General features: G+C 40.2%; 1 protein-coding gene across 4 annotated transcripts in view; it reads right to left on the reverse strand.

Moving 5' to 3' along the window:
* Positions 1–23,631, reverse strand: part of dab2ipb (DAB2 interacting protein b) — a 151,100-nt gene that overhangs the window by 50,570 nt on the left and 76,899 nt on the right. For all 4 annotated transcript variants that reach the window (XM_034710031.1, XM_034710030.1, XM_034710032.1 and 1 more), the window contains 3 exons: positions 18,408–18,561; positions 14,853–14,951; positions 10,996–11,550 (listed from right to left, as the gene is read on the reverse strand). In XM_034710031.1, coding sequence (XP_034565922.1) covers positions 10,996–11,550; positions 14,853–14,951; positions 18,408–18,561 — 808 coding nt within the window. The remainder of the gene's footprint in view (positions 1–10,995; positions 11,551–14,852; positions 14,952–18,407; positions 18,562–23,631) is intronic.

A 23,631-nucleotide genomic window follows, 5' to 3' on the forward strand; every position in this document is an offset into this window, starting at 1 on the left:
TCGTCTTTCCATCTCTCTCTGCCTCCCCCAGTCTCTCTCTCTCTCTCCCCGGAGACCGTTGGCTAGTGTTACAGCATTGTAGCCTGCAGCCCTTCCTGTGAGGGTCACATTGGGTTGACATAGAGGACTGGAGGCCGAATGGAAATGGAAGCAGCCCCCTCCTGTAGGCTCACTGGCTTATCAGTCAACGCAACAACAGGAAAGGCCGCAGCGCTCCCCGTTCAGCTGCTCGTGCTCACGATCATTACGGAGATCGGTTTTGACTTGAGGCGATGTTGCAGCGAGTGTCGTCAGCGTTCAGACAACATGTTTGCTGACTTGCTGTGTGCATGTTTCCTCTGTGGTCGTTCTTGTTTTTCTATATGTGGTTGATTTAAGTTCACAGGCCCTGAAATCTATACTTTACACACAGGCACAAAAAGGCCAGAAATAGCTGCCAAAATGGGCCAATCTCACTCAAATTGGTGCTGGAGAAATTGTGGTGCACAATTGGGCAACCACACACACATATTCTGGACATGCCCAATTACAAAAACATTTTGTGATGGTGCTTTCAAGAAGCTTAAAGAAGTGTTCAACCATGATTTCCCAAAGGATCTGAAGGTTGCATTACTGGGTGTAACACCACAGGGAATTGAAGGAAGAGGATAAAAGTACCTTCTACAAATACTGTTGACATCAGCGGTCAAATGTATCACTATTAAGTGGTTAAAACCTGAAACCCCGTCACTCAGTTGGTGGATTGAAAAGGTCTCTGAAATCTATGTGATGGAAAAGATAACATACTCTGTGAGACTGCAGAGGGATGTGTTTGTTGGAAGGTGGAGCCCTGCCTTGATTGTGATGGTGTCACTTCTTTTAATTTTATTTCTAGTTTTCACTTCCTTCCCTTTTCTATTATTTTTATATGTATGTATTATTTACTCTTATTCATTCATTTAAAGGAACATTTTTTTTGTTTTGTTTATTGTTATATTATATTTTATGACACCATATAGCAACAGATACAGTAAAGATGTATCAATGGTTGTTTAAGTTGCCTATACCAAAATAAAAAATCAATAAAACAAAAAAAAAAAAAAACTAATCATCTCTGTTTTATAATGTAGGTTTTATGGAATTTATATATTTTTTTGTATTTTTCTGTATGTCTTGGTTGGATCTTACTCGTTAGTTTTTTCAGTCTATGAATACATAAATAAATAAATAAATAAATATTCTCCTTAATCACTGCTAAGTTTGGCCTCATAATCCTATTTGGAAAACAAAAACAAAATAACTTCACTTCAACAGAGCTGACATGCTGGTATAACAGAAGTGCAATCAGTGTAATGTTCATTACTTGAGCATGTAGCATGCTCACTTCTGACACCATACTTTTATCATCTCCAGAAAACTAAACAGGCATTTCATTCCAGAGGATTTGAGGGACATGCAACAACTAGCAACACAAACGTGGACTTAACAGTCAAAACCACAAACTTCACATGTAGCTCCAGTGAGATGACACACCTTGATTTGGTGCGAGCTGCCGTCTTTCCCACAGTGTGTGAAATGAATGTGGGAAGGAGGTGTGTCACCTGTTCTTCAAATCCAGTGGGAAAAGCACTGCAAGTTGTCAAACTACATGTACAATAAAGGCATCATTGATGATACTAAAAAGACAACCTTAAAGGTACAGTGTGTAGAAATGGGAATATTTAGCGATATCTAGTTGACAATAAAGCTGCTGTGATGCATGATGAGTATGATCCTCCACCTTATGTAAGTATAAAAGGCTCATTCTAAGTTAGCAAAATAAAGTGATTTTGATATTCAGCTGATAATACACTCACTTAAACATACTTATGAGTATTATAATCCATTTCTACCAAGTCTGTTCTGCTTAATGCTGCTAAAAACTACACACTGCACCTTTAATCAAAAGAGGAGAAGTCATGGGATCGCCAAAGTCAGAAGGATATGTCCTTCTGGGATCATGGATGCAACCGATGACCTCTTAATATATTAATCCAGCTTGTGTGGTTAAAAAAAATAGTAGTTTATTTTGCTAGGTTCTACGAGTCTGACTCACCACAGAGATATAACAGAAGGCTCATGTTTGCAGCAGACTGCATTACAAACATTTTGTTGGGATGGACCGTCTGAGCAACAGGAAACACAGACAATCAAAAGTGAGCAGGTACAAAAGAGTGATGGAAGCGCTAGCCAGCATGAACCCAGCTCGGGGTGAATCTCAGCATGTGACCAGGAGGATGAAACAATGAAGGGAACTCAAGGTTTGTATTGAGGAAGCAATAATCACCAGCTCTGACTCACAGGTTCTCAGTTACTCATGTCAGGATTTTATTGATTTACTATTCCGTCTCATTTTGTCAAGTGCCTGCAAGCACTTCAACCGTGTGCACACATATGAAAGGCACGTATATGTGATCAAATCAAGCTTATCAGCTAACTGACAGAAAAGACTGATAGTAAAGAGAGGGGAATGGTGAGACAGAGTCCTTTAATTTGAGCCCTTACAGATACATCAAGATGCATCCAGATCAATGTGTGCAGTCTCTCTGTGGGGCTTATTCCAGCCTGCTGCTGCTGTGTGCCTCCACAGTCAGCCAGACTCTGTGCTTCTGCAAGCCGAGTCCAGATTTCTCTAAAGGCTTTTTCTCCTCCTTCATTCTCTCTTATCTCCTCTTTGCCAGAGCCTTCACCTCTTCTCTTCACCTTTCTCTGTTTGGATGTTTCACCTCTTGTCCACCGCTTCTTGCAGTCAGGGGATGTTTCATACAAACCATACTGCTGTTGTTAACCGGTGTGATGATATTGTGCTATGCAGAGAAAACTTGCAGTGATGTGCTTTGTGTATCTCCTTTTATGGATTGAGCTTGTGCACTGCAACATCTGAATCATGTCAGTGCTTCATAAATAGAGATAAAGAAAGATAGATGGAACGTATTGACCCATTTTTCCTCCCTTGAAATATATTTAGGGTCTGGGATTTTAAATGCCATCGTTTTCTCACAATCGTGGTCAGCGCCATTTATCTGTTGGGCGACTGCGCCCCTCATGACTGACGCCAGCTGTCACTCATAACTATAGTGGCACAGGGATGAAAGATGGAGCGACACAGTGATGGTCTGGAACAAAGGATCTCAAAAGTAGGAGTTATGACGCAAGTTAATGGTTATCAGTGCAGCAGAGACTTTAACCAGCTGTCAAGCAGCCAAGAAACATGGTGTCACTGAGTGTAATGTCTGAAGATGAAAGGCTCAGAAAGACCGTCTTGAAAAACTGAAGTCTTTAAAGTGGCCGCTTCCAAGAGATTCAAAGGTGTGCCCATTACTGGAGCCTTGGAGATCATCATAGAGATTACATACTGTGTGGTTGTTGTTTTGATAGCTATTGTAAGAGGGATGACGAAATAATTAAGAAACTACAGGTTATTTTCAGTGTTTTTTGTAACAACCAGTACCATTAGTGCTTCTTTAAATATGTAGTTTCATTCTGATTCTATTTCAATGTAACACTGTAATCAAGAAAAGCCTGAAAACACATTTTCAATTAAGAGGTGTTAGAAACAACAGAACCTGCGTGATTCAAGGTCTTTCTATGACTATTATTTTGTTCAATCAAATTAACATTTGTTCTTCCAAAAGTACATGATTTTATATTCTGACAAAAAAACAGAACTCTACTGAACCCAAACTGGGAAATGATGGTGTTACAGCAGCTGCAGGTTATCAATACATACTGTTGCCTCTGGAAAGGCTCAGATATAAGTTAAGCAAAAGACGCAGGGACCTGGAGTCCCTTTACAGACTACATCAAAAGGTTCCCCCTTACATTAAGTGCCCTGCTCATCTAGTAGCATTTTGCCCTTTTGTTATTTTTCTATTTCCATAGATCTGTGTGAACAGTCCTATCACATTTAAAAGTAGACACAGAATAGTAGTAGGAAGACTCTGTCTAGTTTTGTGACTTTTCTGTTGTTGGGTTTTCTTTATTTGCTTGTTTGTTGTTGCTATTTTTAATTAATTTGTTTCTTTTCTTTTCTTTTTCTTTCTCTTTGAGCCTCAGGGAGGGGGGTGGGGGGTTGGTACGTGTATTTGTATAGTTTTTTGTATTGTACTGTGGTTGTTTGTATGTCATGTCTGTTTAAAATATGAAAAGCAGAAAATAAAGTTTAAAAAAAAAACATGACATACTGTATCCCAGTAAAATAGCAAAATCTATACAATGTTATACACTAACTCTAGAAAATAGACATATTTTCTATAAGAAAAAATAAACCTGAAGATAATTTTAATGAAATAATAAAATATAAACATACTATACAAGAATTTTCCACAATTTCACAGTATAGGATCAGCAAAGTACTTCTGTATGTATACTGGATCAAGGTGTTAGCATGTTTCATGTAAAGAAGAACTGGTAAAACCCAAGGGTTAACTTCTTATGGTGTAAAATGCAACAGGAAATAATGGAAAATTATTGCATATATGGGGAGAATAAGCACATGAACATATTTCCAGGTTACTGTCAAAATCAAAAATGAGACTGACAGTGTTTCCATCATTGAGGAGGACATTCACAAGCCTTCTCAAGGGACACCTGGTTTAGAGAGGCTCACTGAAATACAGAAGCACCAGAGCCCTTCATGCCATGTAAGTAAATCATTTGTCACACTAAATTATGTTCATATGACAAACTGTGTCAGTGTGCGACAGCTGTGTTGATGACATGGCAGTCCACCGATGACAGAGCAGAATGCATTTAAAGGATGTGTGTGCCTAACATAGCAGGAGCTGGTGACAGAAAAAGAGACACATATTTCGCCCCCTCTTAAGCAGAGCTGTTAGTTTACCTCAAGGAGCGGTAACATAAAAAGCAATGGCATAATAACCAGAACACCACCCTCCTCTAGCCAGTTATCATAAGGATAAATCCTCCTTATCGTCACTTCCAACAGTCGGCGCGACCGAGAGGAAGGAGCGGCAACAAAATTAGAACTTAATCTTCCCAAAGGGGCTGAGGCGTCGAGAAGACTAGATCAATAACGCAGAGGACTCATGCCAGGAGTGGATATTTTCAGATGAAAGAAAGGTGAACTTCTCCAGGCAGTTTCAGCACATGCAGCGGAGTGTTTGTTATTGTGGCTGTGGAGCTTCTAGTCGTGCTGTATGGATGTAACAGCACATCTGACAGAGGAGGAGAGTTAACAGCACACAAAATCAAAAGAGGTGTTATGATTGTTTTCTGTGTTGACTTCAGATGGATTAAAAGGCATCAAAATAAATTACAACCAGCTGACTGAAGAGAACACAGAACTTCAACTATGATAAATGTTGAAAGATGTTTTCAGCTAAGAGCCACCAGATCTTTGCTAACTATTTTCAGTGGGAACTAACCCTCTATAAAAGGGGCACAATACAGTCTTATACAATACATCTCTAATTATTAAACACCACTGTTGCTAAAAACACATTGTGGTAGCCCTGGCTTCATGAAATGTTGCACTGTCATCCCAGGTTAAATAGAAATCTGACATGGAGCCACGTTTCCAAAATATGTTTTTATGCCAAGAGCTGAATGCCATCAACAGCCAATGACAGCATTCAGCAATGTCCGAATTAACATAACTGTTAGCTATAAAATACTTAACAACAACCCGATTGCAAACAAAAAACACACAATGTTCAAACAATCAAATATTTCCTTTTGGCTTCATAAAAATACTGCTTAGCTTGCTAACAATACAGTTTGCTAGCTTAACTTAAATTACAGCTTGTTTGGAGTTTACACCTTTTGTGTCAAACTATAACACTGATAAACATTAATGTTAGCTAGGACGTGATAGACAGCTAGCATTAGATGTTGTCAAACACTAGCTAACAGGTAACTTGTTATGAGTTGATTAAACTCAAAATATGGTACCATGTCCCACTGGACATCTGACATTGCACCAAATATCAAGACAAAACATATAACTGAATAGTTACTGAAAGCTAAGGCAAAACAGCTATGTTAGCATTCAACTGTTTTCTTGCTAGCACTACCATTAGATATAGAGGAACACACTATAATTACAATTTGTGAGGCAACATCAGTGTTAGCTAGGAGGAGGTGAAATGCTAACATGAGCTTACATCGAAGGGTAGCTAACAAGTTATTGGCTAGAAGTTGTTTTAAGTCACAATTAGGCCCGCTAACTCCAGCTGATTAAACTAAGAATCTGACATTGTGCCATATTTTGAGCTTAGACGTATCTTATAACTCAACAAGTACCAAAAGCAAAAGAATAAATACCAATGTTCAACCATTTTCTTGCTAACATCACCATTAGCTTTAAGGCAATAGTATTAGCAAAGACGCAATACATTTTGCTCAGCAATATTACTCTTATTCAGCCTTATGTACAGCTAGCAAGGAATTGACACCTTTACAGCTGTATCTTAAGACACTAGCCTTTCCAGTTTTATCCTATAACATTATCAAACAGTAGTGTTAGCTAGGAAGCAACACTAGGATAATGTAGGCTGTTGTCAAAGGGTAGCTAATGGGTTATCAAATACTCTACAGGTTGTTAAAACTTAGAACAGGCCTGATATCAAAGGCTTGATGTCCTGTTAGATTTTCACAATCGATCACTTGCTTAACTTCTTGATTATCACATTCCTTGTATTCATAAAACTTGGAACCAGAACGCTCAAGCCTGACCTGACCTGGAAGTCTATATCTGAAACTGCAGACCAAGTTGCTTGTTTGAAATGGAGTACATCAACTGAAACCACTTTCTGATGCATTGTGTTTACACTTTACGTAGGTGTGTGTGTATAACGTTAGCACTCTTGCAGTGCGACAGGGCGTGGCTGCCACGTTTGCCAATGCATCTAGACACCAATACAGCATCAGTAATGACATCTCCCCGGAGAGCTTTGGCCTCAGGATGCGATGAAGCATGAAAGAGAGATGAATAAAAACAAAGCAGGAAAGAAGCGAGGGAGAACGAGAGAGAAGGAGTGTGCAATGGAGCAGAATATTTGGTGAGTAATTATTCAGTGATAGGTGATGAAATGACACAGGAAGAAAACAGAAGTCTGGAGGTGTTGCATACTAATGGACGTCTGCATCTCTCAACAATAGCCAGGTGCAATTAGAAGCTGTTTCCCACCTGTACACAGCTGATTAAACACGATGCACATCAGAAGAACTTCAGAGCGACAGAGAATTGCTGCTGCATCTCTCAAGAGGAGCGCTCACCTCCTGCTCACCTCTGTAAGGTGAAAGCGAGGCTGCGGCATGCTCCTTTGTGAATGTCTAATGCAACGACAATGCAAAGACTCAGCCAAGATTGCACAATTTAACACTGACTCATGCATTTTTGACTTGTATAGTTGGAGGACGACACAATATCAGACGAGAGGAGTAAATAACCGTCGGCTCTGCCAAACATTTGCAGGAAAACAATAAAACAAGGCTTATGGGATTTTCCAGAGTTTATCTTTGCTCAACTAAATTGCTTGACTCCGAAATATAACTCTCCAAAGCTAGCAAGAACCGCACCCAAGTTGGCAGCACATGAAAAAAGAAACTCATGATTGGATTGTAAATGAATGAGCCATGCAACAGTGGCCAAGATATGTGCTTATAAAGCATGTATTCAGCAGCAGAGGATATCCTAATTAGGCCCAGGGACTTTCTGAGGGTAAGTGGTTTCTCGGTATCGCCGTGTGATGTGTTTGGCGTAACACAACTGCTTCTTCTGTCAAGATTAAAAGAAAAATATGTGCTTAAAGCGTGTGTGTGTGTGTAGTGCCTTAATAAGTTTGACAGAAACGTGATATCTTGAATGATGAAAGTCTTTAAGACAGGAAAAACCGACACTCCACATTTTGACGGCAGATTTCAAATGTTTCTGTGTCTTCTTCTGAAGGCAAAATCTTTTTTATCTGTATTTACAACCTAAAACAGATCAAAATAAAGTTTGTTTTGAACGCAGGTGCAGTGCAGTCATGCCAGGATAGCGATCAGCCAGTTTGAAATAACACTACTGGTACTGCTTCAAAAGAAGTGCACCCAAATTGAACAAAAACTAAGCCAGCAAGAAAGATTGGGATGTGAGATAGAAGTAAAAGTTTTAGTGCTTTGCTCAGGATTAATTGAGAGTAATTAAGAATGTATCCCGTCTCTCCGGGGACCAGCAGAGGCCTACTCCCCCATCAATCAGCAGCTATCGCTCCAGACTCTAAACCAGCTGACTGGTGGTGTACAGTGTGGCTAGACATCACTTCTTAAGCACAGATCATTCATCATGCCGCTGAGCCGTGATAAAGTCAAATAAAAGTTTCAAAGCCCCGCTGATGAGATACTGTCAAGGAAACTAAATTAAGGCACATGTCGTCGCCGGCGACTGATGAGGCAGAAAAGACAGAGAAGTCGATGCTGCAGAGAAAAAAAGCACCCTCAAGCAATATTCCACTTAAAACAGATAGTTATTTTAGACATTACAGGGACAACAGGATGCCGATTTTCTGACAGAAAAATCTTTTTTTCATTAGAAATGCTTGGGAGCTGAGATAAATCCAGCAGAGCTACAAGACTTCTCCTGCAACCGAAGACTGCTTTTATTTCTTCTAATCTGTGGATAGATTTATCAGGTAATCAGTTAGTGTTTGATCTGAAAAACAGGAGAAAATAGAATTGCTCCAAAATCGATAGCATTTCAAAAATGTCTCAAAAAACATCCAAAATAATACCTAAGTTATCATCTTCTCTGGAAACCAACTGTCCTGCTGCCTTCATAGATTCATCATGGCTGAAATTGTAGATGATTGTTTTTGTACTTCAGTTTTCATGTACTTTATATACTTACAATAGCAAAAAACAACAAAATAGTGGATCTAGCTGACAACGTGATGTTAGCTAGTGTTAGAAAAATGCTAATATAGGTATATCTTATGTTAAAATAATCCACCGATGAAGAGGCAGCATGGTGTTACCTCACCATGTAGTTAGAAAAAGCCTACCACTTTGTTCCACTAGATCAGATTGGCTATAGAACTCTAGGAATGTATCAATACACTAAACCTACGGTATGATACGATGAAGGAGAATACGATACGACTCGATATGATACGATGTGATATGTGCAAAACAATACGATATAGTGTGTGTGTTATGATACGATACGGCATAAGACAATAAGATTCAATATGACGTGATATGATACAATATGACACGATACGATACAATACAATACGACACGACATGACATGATATGATACTGTACAATATCATAAGATACGATAAAGACACAACATGATATGACACGGTACAGTACGATACAAATCGATCTGATATGACACAATACAATACAATTCATGATGCTGGGTTAACGAAACTATTTTTGCTGTTTTGACACCAAAATCGCTTTTATTTTGATATGATGCAACAGGTACTTCCACTGAATTGCGAAGTTCTGGGAGTAAATGAAAAAGCTAATAACTATAACTACAACGTACTTGTAACACGAAATGACGTCGGGCAAGAGAGGTTTAAGCATGTAGTGCCCTCTGGTGTTTAAAAAGGGTACTGTGAATAACTTTCCATCTCATTCTAATCGTACATTATAAGTACTGGTTTTCAACCGTCTCCATACCACAACATCTCTTTAGAACCAGGGGTGCAGCTCGCTCGGCTGGAAGTGAAGCTTCCACCAAAGCGTCTGCCCCCTGGTGGCTGGCTGCAGTATAGGTCAAAAACTCTGTCTCCCCCATTCATTTGAATTGGGCTGCAGTCAAACTTTAAAAAATAAATACACGTTGTACGAATGTTTCTCACATCCGTATGCTGTGGTGATATGTAGTTAGTATTTGACTGTTTTGTGTTCAATGCCTCTTTTTTCAGAAAAGTTTCTTTTTCGTTAGTTATCAGAGGTTATAAAACAGGGTTTTACTTTCAGGTTTACTTTGATTGACAGCTGCCGTAGAGGGAAACGCCATAGGATCTCGTGCCGCTACACTGTAGGGCGGAGCTCGTTACCGTGGCAACACAGAAATTACTGTGGCAACCAGAGAAATTCTCTACAGCTCATACTATGGCTGCATATTGGAACGGGATTTTTTGGCTTCAAAACCATACAACGGGACAAGGCGGAGCAACGCTGTCCATTTTATATACAGTCTACGTTTAGAACTTAGTTTGATGTCTTGTTGTCTTTTGTTCAATACATACACAAGCATCAAAATATACTCAGTCTACAAAGCTTTAAAACACTGAAAACTAGCAGATCATTTCACTTCAGCGACTCGAACTTTGAATTCCTGTCATTTATGCTCAAAAAATCCCCCCCAACAACTGCTCCCGCTGATACTTTTGATTAACTGACTACTCAATCCAGCACTTACATCCTCTTTCCCACAGCAGACGATAAAATGGCTTTCCCTGTCATATCTCACTTTGATGCTCCGGAGGGTCAGAAAGTCACCATTTGTTTCACCACGCTGCAGAGACAAACGCTGCGCTGTCAAAGTAAAATACAGCTATTTTGGATGGACAGGGGGGGATTATCTGAGTCCATTGGCCTGCTGTCATGGGAGACTTAGCTCCCACTGTGCTAGACTAATCTTCTCCCCCCTTTTTTGCTTGCAGTGCTACAGACAGCGGTGGATATATTGTGCTTCTGTCTTGCATCGGTATGCGGTGAAGCACTGCGGGGGATACATGTAAGGGATTAGCTTGAGTTAAAAATGTAATACAGGCTGGTGCGGCGAGAGGAAATCACCTGTCTGTCTGGTCTTTGTCTGCTCTGTTCTACAGCTGTATGGGTCAAGAGTTGAGACAATGAGCAGTGGAGGGATATTTAGCCTCTTTGTGTTTTTAATGTGAGTACTTCCTGGAAAGATGATGGTTTTATATTCAGGTTTTGTTACCTGGAACTCCTCAATGGAGCGTTTGAACATGGGAAACATGGTTATGAATCATAATAACAGGACTAACCTTGGCCTTGCCGGTGCTCTGTAGAATATGGACGAGCGCACACGCCATCTCCTCCTTGTTCTTGACGCTGATACTTGGCTCGAGCACCGAGCACAGCAGCATGTAGTTATTGGTGATGTACTCTGCAAACTCCTTGTACATCTCCATGGGCAGGATGTTCATACTCTGATAGCGTGCTTTGATCCGAATCATAGGCCCAGATGTTTTTCCTTTAGGTGGGTTTGGCGTGCTCACTTGATACCACTTCTCCACAAACTGCCGCCCGGTAACAGCGGCGACGGGGATGTTGACGAGTCCGATGTAATTGTTTTTATCTTTCTTCTTCTTCTTGTCCGTGTCTTTGTAGAGGTGCGCCGTGATGCTCTTGACAGCGGGCAGGTTGTTGAACTCAAAGTGCTCTCCCCAAAACACATTGTCCGTCTTGAGTTTGCAGGTGGTGCGGGCGTAGAGTGAGTCATCCAGACACAGCTCGCAGAAGTATTTCTTTTTGGCCGGCAGATCTTTGGCCTCGATGATCCACAGCCTCAGCAGGTTCTCCACACGCCGACTGTTGTCCTAGTAAAATGATAGGATGCAGTTTAGTGAAGTCTTTTTGAAAACAAAACTTTGGCAAAAAACATCCCCACTGGAGATTATGAGAAAATAAAAAAAGATCAAAAGGGTTATTTCAGACGGGGGGACATGCAGCGGATGAAAGTAGCCGACATAAAAATGAATAAAGACGGGAAAAAGATCAGATCTTCAAACACGAATCGGCCTCAAACCCTGATTTTTGAAGTTCCTCTATTTTAAATGACAAGAACATTTCAAAAAAGCACTTCAATCATTTCATAATGGATATTTAAAAACCTCCTGTTCGCCGCCTGTTAAAAAAGGGAAAGAAATCTCACTCCTACACTATTTCACAGTGTGCTAACGCGTTCTTATGTCATCGCTTGATTTCGCAGAGTGGGGCATGGTTGTTTTTTTTTCCGGCCCATTATTTTCCGATGGCCTTGAAAACTACCTCCGAGGATGAGGAGAGGAAATAAAGGAGCTCAATAATTACATTGTAAGAAATAAATACTGAAGCCTCTTATAATTACAAAGACGCCACGGGATGTTTGAAATACTTCTTCTTATGCTTTAACGAGCCAGAAAATATCTGGATGCTTTTCATATTTTCAGACAAAAACACTTCAATGCAATCAAAATGAAATCTGTTGATATGTTTGTTGTATTTTTGTGCCTCTGGTTTTCAAATTAACCCCAATGTCAGATCTGTAAATACTCTGAAAACACATAAATCTTATATTTAATGCAGTCTCGTCAAATGAAGGTGAACCTGCATTGAAGGAAGGTGACATTTTAAAACATTCTCATGTTTCTTTCTGCTGTGAATAAATATTTCTCCATATAGTTAATCATAAATTAGACTTTTTAAAGCATATCTCTTCCTGCACACAGAAATGTATTTGCCCATGAGGATGATACCCCTGTAAATTGCCTATTATCATAATTACCTATAATTATCCTCTCACATAGGAGCTGTGCAGGCTTAGCATTTAGACCAGCTCCATTCATTCTCATTGATTTCAGCTCGGCAGACAGGTGCTTCTACTTCTTTGATTATTCTACAGTTTTTCCAATATGAGCCTAACTTCATCTTTTGCAGACAGCAGTAACACAGAAGAAACTTCATGTGAGGTCTGGGTTGCAAAGACTGACCTATAAACCACAAAGTCACACAGGTTGAGTCTTGCATGCATCCTTCATAACGCCTCATTAAAGGTTTTACTCTGTTGACTAATGTGTGCTCTCTGTCATCGTAGATCATGGATCTGGATTAAAACTCAGTGATTTCAGATTTCAAACTGATGGATGTGTTGCCCTTCTGAAGGGTCTTGTCTGTTTCAGTGACTGAGCAGTAACTGTTGATGTATTATGCATTAATAGATGCAAACTATATATTTATGGAGAGGGCAGTTCATAGTTTAAAAAAATGCTTCAAAATGATCACAATTGAATCGTTATCAGGATATCATGCATCTGGAAAACAACGCTAAACTCAGAGGCTTTCTGATGACAAAGTAAAGCACGATGAGTTTTCTGTGTGTAGTCTACACTTACACCCACATTGGTGTGTGGGTCAAACTTTCTTAAAATTAGCCAAATTACATGATACAAGAAGCCCAGTTCAGAGGTCAAAAGGAAAGCTGCTTGTTGAATTCATTCATAGATTTTAGATTAAGACAGGGACATGCTGCAAACACAGCTATGGTGTCAAACATGACAATCAGAAGGTAGACATAAAAATTGTGAATTTAGGCAAATATGCACAAGGGATGTTCCTATGCGACTAATTTCCTATATGTTTACACAGAAATATAAAATCTGACAAGCTGACTACCCTAAAGATAAAATCAATTGAGCACAATTAATTTAACACGACCAAGCACAGATCACAGATAAGCAGATAAGCAGGTCAACAATGTCAAATTGGTTTGCTGAGTGTAGCTATAGTTAGCAGAGCTAGCACCACCAGCCTTTTGCTCTCCTTGCAAGTTAACATCCACATGTTTGTTCTGGTCACATATTGCTCCAGTCAAGCATATAATGTACACAGCCTGCATACAACTTTATCTCCATTTTCTAGATAAAAATACTGACAAACCACACGGTGCAACGAGATGTCCTCTGGCATCTGTGCTCGTTTACATGTGGTAGTAAAGCATTAAGCACAAAAGTGTGACATTTTCAGGTTTCTTTATAGTTAATTGCTATGGAGAGCAGAATGTTACTAGTTATCAGTGTTTGCATATAATGATGCATATAGAATCTTCCTTAAACTACCAAGATGGACCAGTGCAAGTTTTATGTTTGTATCAAACAATGTCCCTACATTTCATGCTGTGCTAAGAAGTTTGATGTATACATTTGTGTGTCGTTTAGCTGATTCTGAAAATGAAATATTAAGGGAGCTCACTCAGCCCACATTAAGTGACACAAGGTATTGTTCTTGTTTTTGGAAACACTGGAACAAATGCCTTTTTCTGTTTTAATCCAAATGAATGTGTAACCTGTAGTTATGTGATCTTTCTACTTCTTGCTGGACATGTATTTTACTTATTTCTAGTCTTTTATTTTCTTTTTGTGCTGATATAGACCTATGGGTCTGAAATAAATTATATCATCTGCATCATTTGCTTAAAAATCAATATTGTAGATCTTTAATTAATGCTGTCGTGGTAAAGTATGACATTTCAGTAATCGATTCAAAGCTTTGGGACTTATTTTATCTAATTGACGCTAAGTTTTAGTACCTGCTTCCAGCTTCTGTTTGACAAAAAAAACCACTGCTTTCTGAAATCACTTAAAATCAAAGAATAAATTAAAAACCCAAAGATAACACATCCCTGCTCAAAGCTCAAAGGAGAGGATGGACTCCAACTCATATTAGGGAACTTTCCTCTCACCTATTATGAAGTCATTTACTAAGTAATGACAGTTAAAGGAGCAGAGCTGCTCTGAGATTAAGACTTTGTCACACCCCCCCTCCGTCACAGCTGTGTTTGTAAAGTTTGCAGATGGTATCAGTGAGGCAGAGAAAAGCACTCTGGGAGTCGGGGTGTTCCTTCCCCTGCTACCTCCTCCGTGCCCTCTGCTCTCTAAGTTTAAGAGCACAGCTGGATGTAATCATATCAGATTGCATTCCTGTACATACAACTGTGACACAATAACAACAGCGCATATATCCGACTGTCTTTACACTAATCAGAGCTGGAATGTGGAATTGGGACACTCATATGTGAACTTATCAGCGCTGATTACAACACGCAGGCTCACCCCTCCCCCCTGCTGTGTATTTACATATTTACCTTATTGGGCTGCACCGCTCTCCGCAGATTCTCCATCCATTTGTCTCTCTCGGCTGATGAACGGCAGGAGAAACATTTGCTTCCCGTGGAGGTGGTGACCTACCGCCGCGACGAACGGAGATGGAAGGAGAGAGAGAGAGAGAGAAGATCAAACCTTGTGCATAACAATGAAAAGGAATAAGTGGAACAGACACTTTTTGCTAAACTTAGCTCATAAATATCACTTTGTCTCTGACAGGAAAGCAGCTTATCAAAACACACACACACACAACAGAGGATATAAGTAGACTGAGGATGACTCTGCAGTGCTGAGGGATGACTGAAGGGTGTGAACGGATAGAGGAGATGGATGACTGCTTGGCAGTGCTGGAAGATGACTGGATGATAAAAAATGCACAGCGGGATGCAGAGGAAGAGCAGAGAGGAATGTGAAAAAAAGGAGCCAGTGATGTAATGAGGAGGATAATAGAGACTTGAGGAGATTTCTGGCCTCTCCAGTAGAGTGAGGATAGAAAGTAATCATTAATATCTCTCCCCCCTGAGGCGACCAACGGCTCCCGAGCTGACGCTGCAGCTGCAAACACGTGTTTGTGCACATCCCAGTCTTACCAGAGTCTTTCATAATTCATGGGAATTACTTCAATCCAAAAATCATGATGATGATGATGATGATGATGATGATAATGATGATGATGTACCCTTTAAAACAGAAAAGCCATCTGTATCTGAACCTTTGGCTTTAATTTGCCATTAGAAGCTAGTTAAGATGTAGAAGCTAGCAGCCTCCTAAGATGTAAAACCACAACTCAGTGTTGACTAATGGGCATTTTCTGCACATTTAGTGGGTAAAGTGGGAGAAAAATACGAAGCATTAGTCAGTGGATAAGTTGTGGATATATTTTTGTAACCATTGGGAACCGAAGTATTTCAAAACAGCTGCCGGCTGCAGCTGCAGACGCGGTTGATAAGAGCAGTGAGAGTGAAACAAAACATCCAAATTGTTCAAGGATGCCGAGTCGCTCCGACTGTCGAGCTGAGGGAAACTGTGGAGCTCTCTCGGCTGATTAAATGCTGTGAGCAACCATACAGCCGTTTAACCCCTCGTGTGTACTAAAGCACTGATTTCATCAGCTTTCAGCTCAGTGATTGGATGTTTCCCTCCAAAGTGAAGCTTCGGTTCAGCTTCAATATTTTTTAACTTATTGCCAAAAATCTAATTCAATGTTCATGAGTTGATTTTTTTTTGTAGTAGTGACATAAAATTCCAGCTCCAGCTAATGTTCCAAACAGTATTTAAGTCAGTGTTAACATATTGAATTTGAAGCCTGAGTTGTTGTGTTTTTTAAACATCCAGTACCAAGAAAGTCAGACTGCCATTCCAGCATACAGTCACTGTCACAGTCTCCACAGTCAAGGTGGTTTCTGCACCTTAGAGATAGAGCTGTTGTCATCAGTGGATCAGCTCTAGACACAGTGGAGCAGTGCAAATCCTTGGTTCAATCCTTGATGACAATCTGAGCTTTGGTTCACACTCTGATTGGTCTCAGCAGATGTCTGTCTAACATGAGTCTGGTCCTGCTGGAGGTTTCTGCCTGTTAAAGGAAGTCTGTCTCTGCTGCTGCAACTTGCTAAATGCTGCAAATGTCATGGTGCATTAAGATGAGATCAGACTGAGTCCTGTCTGTAAGATGGAACTGGATCTTATCCTGTCTTGATGTTGGGTCTTTGTTATTAACAGAACATAGAGTACGGTCTAGACCTGCTCTCTTTGTGAAAGCTTCTTGAGATAACGTTTGTTGTGATTTGGCACTATATAAATAAAGATTGATTGTTTGACTGACTGATGCTATCTACAAAAACGCCAATCACAGACTTACTTCATGAGAAAGCTGAGGGGTTTTAATGTTGACAAATTGAGTTTAATCATCTTTTATTGAGTCCTTTTTCACTTATATCATCATCTTTTGGTTTGGCAACATCAGCATTGTTAACAAAAACAGGCTGGGAAATATCGTCATTTTGCCGAAAGATCATTGGCATTAACCTTAATGATGTCAGAACCATGCTTAAAGCTATGGTTGGAAGCCACAGAAGTAGCATGAATATGAATGCAGCATTTCCTCAGGACTCCGTCTAATTGGATTTGATTGGTTTCATAATTTGGTTCCTGATGGCAGGGATTGATTGGTGTTTTCCCAGGTTTACTCCGGCTGTAGATAGCGTCTTTTTGTCACTCTTTTATAACAACCAGTATAACAAAAAGTGTATCTAAATCTGACTACCAACCCAAGCTTTAAAGGCCCTCACAACCCTCTTATTGCAGAGTCAGGCTCCTACAAACAGAGGGGAGGCTAACTCACCCTAGGAGGGCCAAATCAAACAGATAACTTAGATCACTTGATTCATCAGTTGTGGTCTAAAACAAGCTATAAGAAAATCTGCCATTGCACAAATATGAAGCACTATTAGACATTATGTGTCTCACATCTGTAAGCATAACTATGAAGATATTCATGGTAGTTAAGTATTAAAATTAAATGTATTTATATCTGTTTATAATGGAAGAGGATTGGCGAATAACTGTTTCAGAGGGCAGGCAAGCATAAAAATAAATACATTTAGATATAATTAAAAAAAAAAAATTCTGAGATTAAAGTAAGAGCTCTGACATTAATCTGATTTGATGTCTTTGTTTTGAACATGTGAAAAAAAATCCCAAAAAACGAATAAATCTCAGAGTTAAAAAAAAAAATACTGGCCTCCCAAAATGTTTTTCAGTGGCCTTAATCCTCTCCCGAAGTTTACTCTGCATTGCTTTTTTTTATGATGTATTGCTTGTGTAGACTTCCATTGCAAACCAAATTGCCCCTTGGGAACAATAAAGATTTCCTAATCCAGTCCAATCCAATAAACTCTGTATTGTATCCCCTGTCCTCAAACTAGTTCCGGTTAATCCAGGCCTCTGCATTCTCACCACAAGGCAGTGTGGTGTGTTAATTGTCGCTTTGACAGGCTTGAGCTCTCACTCCAAGGCGTCTAAACTCTGGTTCTCCCCTGCCAATGCCATAGACTGGAAATCCTCCTCCTGGTGGTCCAAACTCCTCTGCCAGTGTAAACACAAACACTTCCACAGTGTTCAGAGCTCACAGTCTGGGTACTAACTAAGCAAACAGAGCCGAGTTACCAATGAGTCCTGAAGGTGATCTCTGTTTCCAGGCCCAGAAAGACTCAGATGGGGGTTATGAACTTTGACCTTGACCGAAAAATAGATTTTAGTGGTGACGACTGTGCGACTGAAATATGTGGAGTGTTATAAAAATGGATGAAACAGACGGGAGCTGAACTTTAACTGAGAGGGAAATGCACAAGACGTTTCCTTATGGAGTCTTTGATGTCTGAAAATAACTCCTGCTTTGGCTGTGATTTGATGTTTTAATGAAGCAGGATGAGTCGTAGGAAAGTACTTCATGTAGAGACACAGCATGTGCACTTGTGTTTCATTATACTGTCTGTGTATGTGTGTGTGCGTGTGTGTGTGTGTGTGTAGTGCCTCACCTCAAAGCAGTAATCCTGCCCGAGGATGCTGCTGTGAACGGGCTTGATGACGACTTCGTCCTCCATGCTTAGGTCCAGGGCTTCCACAGCAGTACTGGGGCTGAGCAATGACTCATGGGAGCGAGACTCCTTCAGCCTTGGCATCAGATGAGATCTAAGAGTGGAGAAAGAAGGGAGAAAAAAAAAAGACTGAGTCACCCTGCAGTTTGAGTGGAGGAAGTGAGGGAGAGAAAGGCAGCATATGCACAGCGTGTGTTAGCGAGCGTTCGTGGTGAGTGTGAAGAAAGAGTGCGAGGATGACGAGGAGAGGATGCTCCACTTTTTGCTTCAAAGTCAGTGAGTCCTCGGCGTGACAAGCTCGCGCTCTGTATCAACACATGTTCATGCATCTGATTCTATGATCGCTTGCTAATGGATGCTTTTGTGAGCTGTATTTACGGCTCGAAACATCAATGAGTGAACGGAAAAATCCGAAGACGTGAGTCAAGCTGCACCGCAAACTGGTGCAATAGAGCTGCTATAATTAGTGTATATCTCACATCATTGATTATCGTTAATAGTCTCAATTATTTCTATGATTTGATAATGCTTCATGGAGTTAAAGATCCTTTCTGTTTGTCTGTGCTGCAGAGCTGTATTTACAATCACACACCAAACAAGCTCATAACCCCGTCGACCCCTCTCTTTAGCACCGTGACAGCGGCTCAGAGTGCACTTTAGAAAGTTCAATAATTTGACAAAGAAACCCCTGAAGCTCTATTCATGGACATTTTTCCACCCAGAGAAGATCAGGAGTCAGAGTAAAGACCTGTCCGATGCTTTTTTGCATTCGATGTCATGCTTCTATTTGTGTTTTCAGAAGATACAGCAGACTGAGCTGACCAGGAAAGAGCAAAACTTGGATTGACACTGTGCACACATCTGAACCCCAGTGAGGCTGCTCGTAAAGATGGATTTCTGATAGTTTTTCCTGATATCCTCCTGATATCGACATGATTGTTGGGTCTGTACGTTTTCAGAATAAAGGGGAAAAATTGTGATCAGTGTTTCCAAAACCTGCGGCTTGTATCTCGCATGTGTTGTTTCTGCACCTGTAATCATTCAAATTGAGGAAACTGAGCTTTCTCTTATTCCTTCTTTAAATCTCAAATGAATAATGTGAAATGGTTAGTTACTAATATTATTACGTAGACAGCTAATGTGTTACATATAAGAGTGGTAACATGCACAGGAACATAGAAGTTATTGGTTGAGAAAAGGTAGAACCTTTGAAAAAGGGCTTTCCTACAGCAGGTTGAAGCAGGAGGCTCCTGTGTAGAGGTTATGAAACACACTGGAATGAATATTTTTGCCTCAATATGACCCTTAAAGATGACATATGCTCCTTTCCCACCATATAACACAGTCTCCTGTGGTCTAAATGAAATGTTTGCTGTGCTTTGGTCTAAATATAATATAGATCAAGCACCAGAGGAGGTTTTGGACCCAGCTCTGAACAGCCTCTCTCAGAACAGTACAGTTTTCCAGATACCTAAAGTATGTGTGCAGGAAAATGTTAAAGCAAACTAGAACATGTGCAGCAAGAATTATACATCAACAAAGTACTGCTTTGTCCACAGGGGGCGCCAAATTCAGCACAAACCTAAAGTTCCTCACAGGAGCTTAAAAGAGCTGATGGTTTTTATTTCTCTCTTTTTTTGTATATTTTTTCCCTTGGTGGCTAAAATCTGTTCTAGTGCAGACCCATTCATAAAGGTACAAAGTTTAGCTTCTGTGGTTCTTCGGCTAGCTTCTCCAAACTGAAACCTTGCTGACTGCCATCAACTGTGGGTAAGAGTTAGGAGTATAAGTCACCTTGGTGTATGAGATTGAGTCTGTTTTGGGGGCTTTCAGAGGGAAAAGGGTTCAAACTGTCCTCCTGCATGACATCCATTGCATTCAGCAATGTGCACTTTCTGTGCAGATGTGTAGCTCCTTCTAATACCATCTATTATCACCATCCTTGCTTCTTTGAGCGCCACCTTCGGGGTAAAATAGCGTAGCACAATAAAACACCTCTCTATGTATTATATACTGGTATATTGATTGCACCGGTGTACAGGACACAGCTCGGTTTTGAGATGACAAAAAGTGCAACTTACACAACAAATTTCTTGATACGAAAAACAAACAACTTTGTGTTTAATAGGAAGTCTTTTCCTCTTGAACCCTTGTTTTGAGTTCGACATTAAACCCAACATTAGGCTCTCCTGACATGCAATTTTAAAGCTCCTGTGAGAAACTTTCATTTCATGTCAACTTTGGCGCCCCCTGTGGACAAAGCGGTACCTCGTGTCTTTGCTGATGTTGTCCGTTATATGTGTTGATAGTGTTTTTTTGGTTAACCTTATTCTGCAGTCAAACCCATCACTGATTGTGAATCTATGTCGTACAAAAGGTTAATAAAAGCTGTAATAGACACCTGATGGTTCCAACCTATAAATGAACTACATAGAAATAATGATTTTCTCTCTCTGATGGTCTGGTTTGCTTTTGTATATTATTAAAAGGCATCAGTAATAATTTCAGTCTAGTTCAGAACCGGTGAGAAATTCCTCACAGGAGCTTTAAGTTACTTAAAGAAAACGTTTCATGCAGTGAGGGAAAATGACTCGTTTCATGTCGACACATTCACAGCGGCGTTAAACACCAGCCCTTTGTTTTTCTAGCCTTCAGCCTCACGGTGATAAGCGGATGAAAAGCTAAATACTCCATTGAGGGATGTGAGCAGTGACGAGCAGATACACAAACACCAACCCCTGACACTCAGGCAGCGGTAGGACAATGGAGACGTGGGGGTCACTGACTGGTGTAATGACTGAGAACATTCTGTTAATAGTGCCCTCTATGGTCAGCTTACACGCTAATCCCATGTATGTGAGTAGGCGCTCTGTGTTTGTGCGCGTACTGTCCATCTCTTGTGCTAGACGGAGAGCTTTTCAGGAAAAAAAAAAAATGCAGCAGCCGTAATGACAGATTAGCAAGCGCGTGCAGCCCTTTGTACAGTCAGCCGGCTTTGTGGTTAAATCCATGGTCCAATGTGGAGTGGATAATGGTCCTTTCTAGTTCTCACACACACACACACACACACACACACACACAAACACATGCAAACACAGACGCAGATTTCATCCTCTGAAAAAAAAAAGTACAAAATACAAGTGCAAGCACCTCAACAGAAGAATTTAGGAGCTGCTAGTAGTTTCCAAAGCACAGCTGCAGGAAGAGTGTGTTTGCAACGAGATCTGCTTTGTGATTGGCCGGCTGGGTACCGGGCAGAACAGAGAGCGAGTCAAGAGAGCCGGGAGGAGGGGAAACAGGGGTTTACTGGTGGGATATACTGTTTACGACATGGAGGGATTGGAACTTGATGTATGAAGTAATGTTTAGATGCTATAAACAAACCTGGCGTTACTATGACACATTATATATTCTTACAAATGGGCTGCTTACACATTTATAATATTTAGCCCCAAGGTTTATAAAGCAAGCTACAATTTTTCCTGCACAAATGCACTGCAGCCTCTAGACAATAATCCGCATGTTCTGTAGAGAAATGACCTGAAGGAGAGGAATGAAACTTCAAAAAGAAATGTATCCTATTCCACTGCTATGGTTCCTTTTTTCTCTCTGCATATCATATTAGAACATTACTGTCAGTGGAGATGGTGGGACACTGTGAAAGTATGAACTGATGAATAATAATGCCGCCTGTCATCTGTATTAAATTGCGCTGCAATGTGTAATTTACAGCCTATTGTGGGCCACTTTGTTACCATGACAGTGAAAGACTGTCTGGCGTGTGAAATGTGCTTGTAACTTGCATGTCACGCAGTTTGACACACTGATCATGTCAGAGGCAGCAAATAACAACTGGTATTAAAAGCAGGGCTGGCTAAAACTGTGTTTCCCTCCCCCCCTAGCATCATCTATTCTCAGCAAACGTCCTTCCTTGTCCTTGACTATCCTCCATTTCTCTGCATTTATTTCTCTCCTGTCCTGTATTTTTCTTGTTCTGTGTTTCCCTGAGGTCTGGAGGTATAGTTTATCTTCTTCACTCTCTGGTCCACATATTTCAGCTCTGTTTATCTTTCTCACCGTGTTTATCTCCCTTCCCCTCTCTCAGGCCACAAATCAATCCTGCCCTCTTTTGTGTTTTGGGCTTCATTCGGGCCACATAAATACTTGAGTAACACACGTTGGTGATAGTTGAGGCACGTTCAGCGGTTCCTTCACACACAGAGAAGTGTATAAAGCCCTGTAGTAAAATACATAATTGAAAAGGTCAAGGCATAAAGAACAGACTTTGAGAAGACCGGATCATAAATTACAGAGGAAGAGGAAGCGAGCACCTCTCATACTGTATGTATGGCACCTTATTTTTGGCTTCATAACTAAATGATTGGCTCGTATGAGAGCACACAAAACTTTAGAGACACAGAGATATGTGTTGTTGGAGAAACACTTTTCACAGAATATTTTGAATGTGAGTTTATGTGCTAACACCAACCTCCTTCCATGTCATGTTCAAAATGAGTGATGAATGTAAAGAACCATTATCATTTAACCAATTTTTGATTGATCAAGAAAGAGAGCGTGGAAATTTGGAGGGAAATTTTGCCACTGTATGTATCCAATAACTTTCAAGCTACACTTAGATGACAGCTAGCGTTAGCATTCAGCCTCCTACTAGCTAACATAAGTGTAAGATTGGAAGTAGCAAAAACCTTATGTTTGTTTGATAGGGTTAAACTCTACAACAAGTTAGGCGTCAATTCTTAGCTTATGAAATGTTAGCTAGGAATGTGCTTACTGCCGAATGTGGTGGTTGAATGCTAATGTTAGCTGTTGTAGCTAACACATTATCAAATTTGTTGTTCTTATGTATTTCCAAATTTGGCCTGATGTACCTCAAAATTTGCATGATCACTGATGTTATAACTGATTTCAGATACCTCACATTTATACTACTTACAACCTGAAATACAGCACTACAACATTTTAACAAAATTTATTAAAGTTTCCCATTTTGAACATGACATAAGAGGGAAAATGGCCGATATTACTTACTGGTTTCAGGCGCATTCATTGACATGTATACAAATCAATGCTTTGTAATATGCTTGAGTAAACCTGCCAACATCCTCTCTACTAAAGGTCATTTTTGACTGTTGTATACGGTCAG

This window comes from Notolabrus celidotus, chromosome 19 (genome assembly GCF_009762535.1).
Source record: "Notolabrus celidotus isolate fNotCel1 chromosome 19, fNotCel1.pri, whole genome shotgun sequence".
In the NCBI taxonomy this organism is placed as follows: domain Eukaryota; kingdom Metazoa; phylum Chordata; class Actinopteri; order Labriformes; family Labridae; genus Notolabrus; species Notolabrus celidotus.